This window comes from Phaseolus vulgaris, chromosome 10, assembly GCF_051622355.1.
Source record: "Phaseolus vulgaris cultivar YP4 chromosome 10, ASM5162235v1, whole genome shotgun sequence".
Classification (NCBI taxonomy): domain Eukaryota; kingdom Viridiplantae; phylum Streptophyta; class Magnoliopsida; order Fabales; family Fabaceae; genus Phaseolus; species Phaseolus vulgaris.
This window is the reverse complement of record NC_143507.1, coordinates 7656374-7667456: the sequence shown is the minus strand read 5'-3', so window position 1 is coordinate 7667456 and position 11083 is coordinate 7656374. Positions and strand designations below refer to the sequence as shown.

The window sequence follows — 11083 nt, the reverse complement described above, 5'->3', positions numbered from 1 at the left end:
CTTTAAAATTTGTATATATTATTTATTGCTGATAAAAATAAAAATTATCATCAAAATATTAACATGATGGACATTCATGCTTATAAGTTCTAACTCTATATTGCATCATTATCATCATCAAACTTCACTCTCTTGCGAGTGCTTTCTGCATAGTGTATATCAAGCAACCATTACATTGGCTTATTGGAAGTTTGTCTTTTCCTTATACCATACCACTGTCATTCTTCCATGTCTCAACCACAGCAGACACATGCATCATTTCCTCGTACATACATCCAAAGCTTTCTTTTCTCAGTTTTTGTTTTCAGTTCAGTTTCCTACCTATAAATATCACCACAAACTGTAACATGCACACCACACCATAAACAGCTACCCTTTTAGTTTCTTCCCAAGCCTTCTGAGTCTTCTTTATTCCCTTTGACTTTCCACATCCTTCATTGTCATTGCAGTATAAATGGCACAAATAGTTTTGCATGCTTTGCTACTATTCTTGTTCACATTTACACCAGCAACAGTGGCTGAGGGGGCAACTCCGAATGTTGTCAATTTTGGGGCCAAGCCAGATGGTGAAACTGACTCCACAAACGCATTCTTGAGTGCATGGGGTAGAGCATGCAGCTCAACAACACCAACCACCATTCATGTGCCACTAGGAAGGTTCTCAGTTGGTAAAGTAGTGTTTAAGGGGCCATGCAAGAACAAGGGCATCACAGTACGCATTGATGGTGCCCTGGTTGCACCTTCAAACTATGATGTCATTGGAAATGGTGGAAATTGGTTGCATTTTGATGAGGTTGATGGAGTTGCAGTGTTTGGTGGTGTTCTTGATGGGCAAGGAATAGGTCTGTGGGAATGTAAGAGATCTGGCAAGATTTGTCCAACTGGTGCTACGGTACGCAACCAAATTATTTTTCAAATTACTTTTCAAAAATAAAAACTAATTTTAGAGACTATAAATAATTAATTGTTATATTAATTAAATTATATACTATTTTAAAGACTAAAAAATTATTGATTTCTAAATTAGTTTTTATTATTGATAAAATAGTTTCTAATTGGTATCTAATTAACTACTAAAATTCTAAATTGACCTTCGAGTGCAAAGGCAGAAGGAAGCTTGACTGCAAGACCCACCCGTCGAGCAGGGACAAAAATCGACCTTAGTGATCCGACGGTGCCGAGTGGAAGGGTCTTCACTCAACGGATAAAAGTTACTCTAAGGATAACAGGTTGATCTTCACTCAACGTGGAACATCGACGAGAAGGTTTGACACCTCGATGTCGGCTCTTCGCCACCTAGGTTCCAAGGGTTGGGCTATTTGCCCATTAAAGTGGTACGTGAGTTGGGTTTAGAACATCGTGAGACAGTTCGGTCCATATCCGGTGTGGGTGTTAAAATATTGAGAGGACCTTTTCTTAGTATGAGAGAATCGAGAAGGACGCACATCTGGTGTGTTAGTTATCGTGCCCACGGTAAACGTTGGGTAGCCAAGAGTTAGGTTCTAAATTTGGTAGTAAAAATCTTGATAGTTAATTAAATACCAATTTAAAAATTATTTATCAATAATAGAAACTAATAATTTTTTTAATCTCTAAAATAATATCTAATTTAGTTAATATAACAACTAATTATTTTTTGTCTCTAAAATTGGTTTCTATTTAATGGTTTTCTTCTAAAATTGGTTTCTATCTAATGGTTTTCTTTTATTCATTCAAATTTGATTTGTGTGATAGTTTTTAGTATGCAAATTGTTGTGTTTTGTGTATACATGATTGCAGAACTTGGGATTTAGCAATTGGAAGAACATTGTGATGAATGGAGTGAGGTGTGTGAAGAGCCAAATGTTCCAGATAGTTATTGATCGATGTGAGAATGTGAGAGTAGAGGGTGTTAAGGTATCAGCTGCAGGAAACAGCCCTAACACTGATGGCATTCACGTTCAACTCTCATCCAGAGTCACCATTCTCAACTCCACCATAGCAACAGGTGATGATTGCATCTCAATTGGTCCTGGAACTACTAATTTATGGATACAAAACATAGCTTGCGGACCTGGTCATGGAATAAGGTATTATTTACTCAAATTTATGTGAGCCATACCAGTCAGATCTAAGGGTTTTTTCACCAAATTAGAGTAATTTTTTCACAAAATGACTATTTTTTTTATAATTTTTTTTTACAAAAATGGGTAAGTCATATATGATTATGTGAAAGTTGAGTGGAATTAGTGGTATATTATTACAAGAAAATCATGAAATAGAAACTAATTTTAGATAAAAAAAAATAATTAGTTGCTATAGTGATTAAATTAGAGACCATTTTACAAACTAAAAAAACTTTTGGTTTCTAAATTAGTTTTTATTATTGTTAAATGATTTTTAAATTAGTATCTAATTAGTTACCAAGATTTTTCCTACCAAATTTAGAATCTAAATAATTGATAGTTAAAACATTGGTAGCTAATTAGATACTAATTTAGAAACTATTTATTAATAATAGAAATTAATTTAGAAATCAAAAGTTTATTTAGTTTTTAAAATGATATCTAATTTAATCATTATAGTAGGTAATTATTTTTTATCTCTAAAACTGGTTTCTATTTCATGATTTTTTTCAGCGTATGATTTGTATGACTTTAGTTTAAATATAATTAAAGTTGTAAAGAGAATTACAATTTCAGTTCTATTATTTTACAATTAAATTGTAAAAGTCATATAGGACTCGACTTAAAATTAATTTCAAATTTTAAATAAAGTTGAGAAAGTGTTATATGATTTTTATTTAACAAAATTTGATAAAGTGATATTATGGTTACAACTTTCACGTATAGACCTTTTCAACCTAAAGTGGTAGACTTTCACTTTAAAATCGTCTTTGATGGTATACAACTTACCATTTTCATAAAAAAAATTACCAAAACAGTAATTTGCGAAAAAGATTGCAGTACTTGCAAAAACCTAGGTCTAACATAACTCATCTGCTAAAGAATGTGTGGGAGAACATGCTATTAACCTTGTTTTTTTTTTTATTTGTTGAACATTGGTTGAACATGGATGTGGCAGTGTGGGGGAGTTTAGGGAAGGAATTAGAAGAGGCTGGTGTGGAGAATGTGACAGTGAAAGCAGTAACATTTGCTGGAACTGAGAATGGTGTGAGAATAAAGTCATGGGGGAGACCTAGCAATGGGTTTGCAAGGAACATCCTTTTCCAACATGTTACCATGCTTAATGTCCAAAATCCCATTGTGATCGACCAAAACTATTGTCCCCATCAAAACAATTGTCCTGGTCAGGTGAACCAAAATTCTTCTACACATAACAGCATAAAACTTCGTGTAAAACTTGAAACTGAAGTGGAAATGTGGAACACAGGCTAACTGAATTCTCTTGTTTCTTGTGAGAAATGAAAAAACAGGTATCTGGGGTTGAAATCACCAATGTAACACCCTAGAAAATACATCTAACTATTACAATACAGGTTCTACATATTTCTATACAAGCATAAAGTTTTTCAAAACATTCCTAATACATGATTAAGACATATAGAAATATAAATATTTACAATATAAGTTTCAACATCAACACCTTAAAGCTCTTCAGATCCTTAAACAAACACCTGTAAGATCATCTGCTCATGTATGTAGTACAGTCATCGCAGTTCAAACACAACAAGAAAAGCAAGGGTAAGCTAGTGAAAATAGAATTTTATAATATACACAATTAAATCAAAGAGAAAATCAAGTTACATGATCAATTTCTCAAATTATTCAATCTTCTTCAAATCTCAACAATAAAACAATCACATAGATCTCACATGGATCTACACATCCAGAATATTCAACAAACAACATCTTCCGGAAGACCCGTATTAAGTAAGTCCTACCAGAGACTAACACCTGATCCAAAGATTAACAGCGAATCCAACATAAAGGATCAGGGTAAGTTCAATACAACCCAAGCCGTGCATCTCATATGTCACAGTGTGCATGAACTCCCCCATCAGTTTCTCACCACCTGATATCTTAGTCTATGTGACTTAGATCATCAGTGAAGCTCGGAGATCTCTGTTACCACATAGGCATCAATACTTAATACACAACAAACATCAGTCCATACATTATCCCAAATGTATGAATTCAATTCCATACCATTCCGTCATACAATATCATTCAAAAAGTGATCCACAATATTCAAAAGTCTATTTGACATAAAAAAAATAACACTTTAATAATAAATCATCAAAACCTAATATTTTCACAAATTTAAATAATGTAAACAAACAACCCAATATATATAACACATAACATCCCTGCAAGAAAAATTGAATATTGGGACCACGTCCCTTCCGCATTCAGATCTTCTATCCTAGGGTGCTATTAAAAATTAAATTTAGCTTCCCTTACCTCAATTGCTTGCTTTCCAAACAACTTTTAGAATTTTATTCCCCACCGTTTGGATAAGCTTCAAGATTTACGGGCCTAATGCAAATTATCCAAATAGAACAAAATTTCAGTATATAATAGAATAAGTTGAGAGGATTAAACTTCTCAACTGACCCCACAAAGATTGATGACTAAATCCTAAGGAAAAACAGAGAACAAAGGATATTTAGAGTAAAAATGAACTTACTCTGTTTGAAAATCTGATCGGGTAGAAATGTTCCTTAACTCCTCTGCTACAGCGTGGTATGATCAGATTCTAAAATAGATGAGGTATGAAGTAAGAAATTAAGAGAGAAGGGAGAGGAGAGAAGTTGGTAGAGAGAGAAAGTGATTTGGAAGAAAGAAGAAGAAGAAAAAGAATGGTGGGGGTGGGGGTCTACTGCTTTTTTTTTTAAAAAGCGTTGTTACATTATCTCCAACTACAAAAATTTTCGTCCTCGAAAATGAATTTACCAAGATAGAGATTAGGGTATGATGCTCGTATCACCTCTTCAATTTCCCAAGTGGAATCTCCAGATGTGAGATCCCACAATACTTTCACCATGGGAATACTTCTTCCACAAAGTTGTTTCACTTGTGAATCTAAAATTCTGATTGGCTTCACTTCAAACGACAAATTTTCTTTCACTTGGATGAAATCAGACTCTAGAATGTGACTGAGATCAGGTACATACTTTCTTAGCTGAGATACATGGAAAATATTGTGAAGGTTAGCTAAAGGAGGAGGCAAAGCAATTTCATAAGCCACAGGGCCTATTCTCTTGAGAATTTGATAAGGTCCTATGAACTTAGGAGTCAATTTCTTGGATTTGAGTGCTCTTCCTACACCAGTGAACGGTGTAACTCTCAAAAAAACATGCTCGTCCGCAGAGAATTCTAAAGGTCTTCTTCTTTGATCTGCATAAGATTTTTGCCTACTGAGAGATGTTTTCAATCTTTCCTGAATAATTTTGACCTTCTCATTAGTTTGTTGTATTAATTCTGGTCCAATTAACACACTCTCACCATCCTGAAACCAACACAGAGGTGTTTTACACTTTCTTCCCTCAAAAGGAGCCATTCCTATGCTAGCTTGGTAACTGTTATTGTAAGTGAACTCTACCAAAGGTAAAATTTCATCCCAACTGCCCAAATGATCTAACACACAAGTCCTAAGCAAATCCTCTAAGGACTGGATAGTTCTCTCTGATTGTCCATCAGTTTGAGGATGGTATGCTGAACTAAGTATGAGTTTAGTCCCCAAAGCTTTTTGAAGTGTTTGCCAGAATCTGGAGGTGAATCTAGGATCTCTATCAGAAATTATGCTAGAGGGTACACCATGCAATCTGACTATTTCATCTATGTAAATCTGGGCTAACTTCCGCATAGAGATTCTCAAGTCTATAGGTAGGAAGTGTGCTGTCTTTGTCAGTCTGTTCACTATGACCCAAACAGAGTCATGCTTCCGCAAAGTACGTGGTAAGTGGGTAACAAAATCCATTGAGATACTATCCCACTTCCACACTGGAATGTCTAACTGAGTTAACATGCCTCCAGGTCGTTGATGTTCAATCTTTGATTTCTGACAAGTCAAGCAAGCAACTACAAACTTGGCTACATCATTCTTTATGCCCTGCCACCAATAAGAATTCTTCAGATCTTGATACATCTTGGTCATTCCTGGATGTAAACTAAGTTTACTTTTATGACCTTCAGATAACACTGTTTGCTTTAGTTCATTATCCTCTGGTATACATATTCTATTTTTGAATATCAAAATACCATCCACTCCTAAAGAGAAGTCTTTAGCTTTGTCAGTATTTAATAAGCCCATGAAGTTCTTCAATTTTGAATCTTCCAACTGCTTCTCCTTTACCTTCTCTAGAAATTCATTAGTTATAACAAGTGTATTATAACTAACACAATTTGAAGACATGGAAACCTCCAAATTCATACTCCTGAAATCGTCAATCAATTCTAGCTTTCTAATCATAAGCGACGACATTTGTATCTTTTTATGACTCAACGCATCTACAACAACATTTGCCTTCCCAAGATGGTATATTAGCTGGAAATCATAGTCCTTTAAAAATTCAATCCACCTCTTCTGCCTCATATTAAGTTCCTTCTGATCAAACAAATACCTCAAGCTTTTACAATCACTGAACACATTAAAACTAACTCCGTAAAGAAAATGTCTCCATATTTTAAAAGCAAAGACAACGGCCCCATGCAACTGATCCATCAAGTCATCAATTCTAGGAAGAGGATATTTATTCTTTATTGTTAACTTGTTTAATTGTATGTCATTTATGCATAGACGTGACGAACCATCTTTCTTCTTCACTAATAGCACTGGAGCTCCCCATGGAGAAACACTAGGTCGAATGAATTGTTTCTCTAATAAGTCTTCTAATTGTTTCTTCAATTCAGCTAACTCTGCTGGTGCCATTCAGTATGGAGAAATTGACACGGGGCCTGCTCTGGGAATCAAGTCTATTGCAAACTCTATCTCTCTTTTAGGTGGAAGTCCAGGAATCTCATCAGGAAATACATCCATAAACTCCTGAACTACAAACATATCTTTTTGTACTTTATCAATAACTATAGAACAAGCCAAGAGCATAAAAGATTCTGCACCTTCTCGTATCTCTCTCTCAAACTGATGAGCTGAGATAACTTGCATTCCTTCTAATTTAGGGGAAATTAACTTCTTCCGAGCACAATATATAAGGATATGATTAGCAGACAACCAATCCATTCCCAATATAACCTCCAAATCTTTTAGAGGTATACAAATCATGTTGATCTTGTATCTCTGCCCATCTATAATTACTGGACACTCAGCACACATGGAAGAAGTTACTATAATACCTTCTGTTGGTGTGGATACCACCAACTCAAATTCTAATTCTCGGACTGACAACTTAAGTTTCTTAGCACAATCAAAAGATATAAAAGAATGGGTTGCCCCAGAATCAAACAATACAGATAACTGTGTTCCAAGGATAGAACAAATACCTCTAACAAGGCTATCAGAGTGTGAAACTTCAGCTCCACTAATAGCAAAAACTCTGCCAGCAGCTTTGGGTTTTTTATTACTATTTTGTTGTACTTGCTGCACTCCGCCAGAATTTGGAGCTCCCAATTGGACACGACAATCTTTTGTTGCATGACCATACTTGTGACATCTATCACATGTCACATTTGACACTGGATGAGGGCAAAATCTAACAACATGTGGCCCACCGCATCTAAAACATCTGAAACTAGGTGGTGATTGAGAATTGGATCTTCCGCTGTTATAAGATTGAGGTCTGAAATAAGGTTTCTTTCTATCTTCATATTTAGGCATGCTTTTAGAAGGTCCTCCCACTTGAGGCTTAGCAAGTCTGCTACTATTTTTCAAACTCTCCACTACTTTTGTTTTCTCCACTAGAGCAGGGAAATCTCTAATAGACATAGGAATCACCACTTCTTTAAGTTCTTGCTTCAACCCAAACTCAAATTTTCTACATCTCCAAGCCTCAGTCATGGTCTGGGTGTAGAATCTAGCTAGGTGTTTGAACCTAGTAGCATATTCAGTGACTGAAAGATTTCCTTGTTCCAACTGCATGAATTCAATTTCTTTTGCATACCTGACACTATCAGGAAAATACTCCTCCAGGAATCTTACTTTGAAGTTCTCCCAAGTGGCATCTTCTCCTTTGTCTTCCATCATTTGCTTCATGCCTATCCACCAAAACTCAGCTTCTTCAATAAGCATATAGATGGCATAAGATAACTTTCTCTCTTCAGGGCATTGAGTAGCTTCAAAGATCCTTTCTATGTCTCTCACCCACTGGTCTGCTCCATCTGGATTTACCTTGCCATTAAACTTGGGTGGATTGTGTCTCAGAAAATCCTCCAGACTAAAGGTATGGGGTTGTTGATGAAGCTGAGATGCTTCAGCTGCTAATCTAGTAGTTTCTAATTGATGAAGGGCGGCCTGATGCTGTTGTGCCATAGTAGCACTTTGTTGTTGCAAGGCTGTTGCCATCATCTCTATTGCCCGAGCTAAGTTGGGCATATCTACTGGTGGAGGAGGAGTAGGTGGTCTACGTGCCATCTACTAAGCACATAAAGAATTGGGTTAGAAATTACTAAAATTTCCAACTACATCTTTAAGACAATTCAACTTAAAAGAAATAATCACACAAAATAGATACAAAACCAATCAAAACTTATCGCTAAAATGTATTCTAGCTACTTAGAATTAAGATAGAAAATAATCTTGATCTAGTCATGAGTGTGCACCCTCACCACTCTATCAAGCTTTCTTTCATTCTTAATACTTTCATCTTTATTCATAACAACTAATTTGACTCAAGCACAAACAAAATTTCAAGAAAACAACTTTGTGAAACATCCTATTAGAAACTTTTAGCTAAGTCTTGAAGCTAAACTTAAACAAAATCTACACGCAGGAGAAACACAATAAACCCACTACCCTCAGGTTATCCTAAGGATAAACTGCTCTGATATCATTAAATGTAACACCCCGGAAAATACATCTAACAATTACAATACAGGTTCTACATATTTCTATACAAGCATAAAGTTTTTCAAAACATTCTTAATACATGATTAGGACATATAGAAATACAAATATTTACAATATAAGTTTCATAATCAACATCCTAAAACTGACACCTGTAAGATCATCTGCTCGTGTACGTAGTACAGTCATCGCAGTTCAAACACAACAAGAAAAGCAAGGGTAAGCTAGTGAAAATAGAATTTTATAATATACACAATTAAATCAAAAGAGAAAACCAAGTTACTTGATCAATTTCTCAAATTATTCAATCTTCTTCAAATCTCAACAATAAAACAATCACATAGATCTCACATGGATCTACACATCCAAAATATTCAACAAACAACATCTTCCGGAAGATCCGTATTAAGTAAGTCCTACCAGAGACTAACACCTGATCCAAAGATTACCAGCGAATCCAACAGAAAGGATCAGGGTAAGTTCAATACAACCCAAGCCGTGCATCTCATATGTCACGGTGTCCATGAACTCCCGCATCAGCTTCTCACCACCTGATATCTTAGTCTATGTGACTTAGATCATCAGTGAAGCTCGGAGATCTCTGTTACCACATAGGCATCAATACTTAATACACAACAAACATCAGTTCATACATTATCCCAAATGTATGAATTCAATTCCATATCATTCCGTCATACAATATCATTCAAAAAGTGATCCACAATATTCAAAAGTCTATTTGACATAAAAAAAAATAACACTTTAATACTAAATCATCAAAACCTAATATTTTCACAAATTTAAATAATGTAAACAAACAACCCAATATATATAACACACAACATCCCTGCAAGAAAAATTGAATATTGGGACCACGTCCCTTCCGCATTCAGATCTTCTATCCTAGGGTGCTATTAAAAATTAAATTTAGCTTCCCTTACCTCAATTGCTTGCTTTCCAAGCAACTTTTAGAATTTTATTCCCCACCGTTTGGATAAGCTTCAAGATTTACGGGCCTAATGCAAATTATCCAAATAGAACAAAATTTCAGTATATAATAGAATAAGTTGAGAGGATTAAACTTCTCAACTGACCCCACAAAGATTGATGACTAAATCCTAAGGAAAAACAGAGAACAAAGGATATTTAGAGTAAAAATGAACTTACTCTGTTTGAAAATCTGATCGGGTAGAAATGTTCCTTAACTCCTCTGCTACAGTGGTATGATCAGATTCTAAAATAGATGAGGTATGAAGTAAGAAATTAAGAGAGAAGGGAGAGGAGAGAAGTTGGTAGAGAGAGAAAGTGATTTGGAAGAAAGAAGAAGAAAGAAAAGAATGGTGGGGGTGGGGGTCTGCTGCTTCTTTTTAAAAAAAAGCGTTGTTACAAGCAACATTAAGTACCTAGATATTCATGGAAGCTCGGCATCAGAAGTTGCAGTGAAAATGAATTGTTGTCCGAAGCAGCAGTGCAGTGGAATAAGTTTGGAAGATTTGATGCTTACATATGAAACCAAACAAGCCCTGGCTTCATGCAACCACGTTCGAGGAATCGTGTCTGGTCTAGTTCAACCCAACAACTGCTTCTAATACTACAACTTAATGCCACATCTTCATAACTCTAATGTCATACCCAATAAAATACACTATGCATGCAAGTGTGTGCTCTCTAGGATTTCATATTTCCACACCATTACTAGAAACAACTAGCTAGATCATGATTGTTTAGAAGAAGGATATTTATAGGTAGGTAAACTATGAAGCTCGAACACTTCTCTTAAATGGGGACATTGACACTGGTATGATACTTGTAGGACACGTATCCGTGAAGTGTCCAATTCAAAAAATATTTGTTAGATTTCTGACAATTCTAGTACGGTTCTAACACAATTTTAAAAAGGAAGGAAAAATACATTAATTTTCTACAAATTCAAACTTTATTGTATAAATTGTTATTATGATTATAAAAATAAGAAACAAATCCTTGTGAACTAGTCATGAAAAACATCTTTCTGCTCCAAAAAATAATCTGGAACATACTTATGCATGTAAATCTTTATTGTGTCATTGTGTCCTACATTTTAGAGATTTTACGTATCTCCGTGTCCGTGTTCATGTCGTAT

The 11083-nt window shown here is 35.2% G+C and overlaps 1 protein-coding gene across 1 annotated transcript; it reads left to right on the top strand.

Annotated features, from left to right (window-relative positions):
- Positions 1–454: 454 nt before the first annotated feature.
- On the top strand, positions 455–10550 carry LOC137813251 (polygalacturonase). The gene is made up of 6 exons (XM_090296474.1): positions 455–892; positions 1780–2069; positions 2230–2231; positions 3064–3293; positions 3416–3439; positions 10362–10550. The coding sequence occupies exons 1-6, from the start codon at positions 455–457 to the stop codon at positions 10548–10550; spliced, it is 1173 nt and encodes a 390-aa protein (XP_090152600.1).
- The last annotated feature ends 533 nt before the right edge of the window (positions 10551–11083 follow it).

Coding starts and splice junctions, on each gene's coding strand:
- LOC137813251 (XM_090296474.1), top strand. CDS start 455: ATGGCACAAATAGTTTTGCATGCTTTGCTACTATTCTTGTTCACATTT. Junction 3,294..3,415: donor AAAACAATTGTCCTGGTCAG/GTGAACCAAAAT, acceptor ATGAAAAAACAG/GTATCTGGGGTTGAAATCAC. Junction 3,440..10,361: donor CTGGGGTTGAAATCACCAAT/GTAACACCCTAG, acceptor AGCAACATTAAG/TACCTAGATATTCATGGAAG.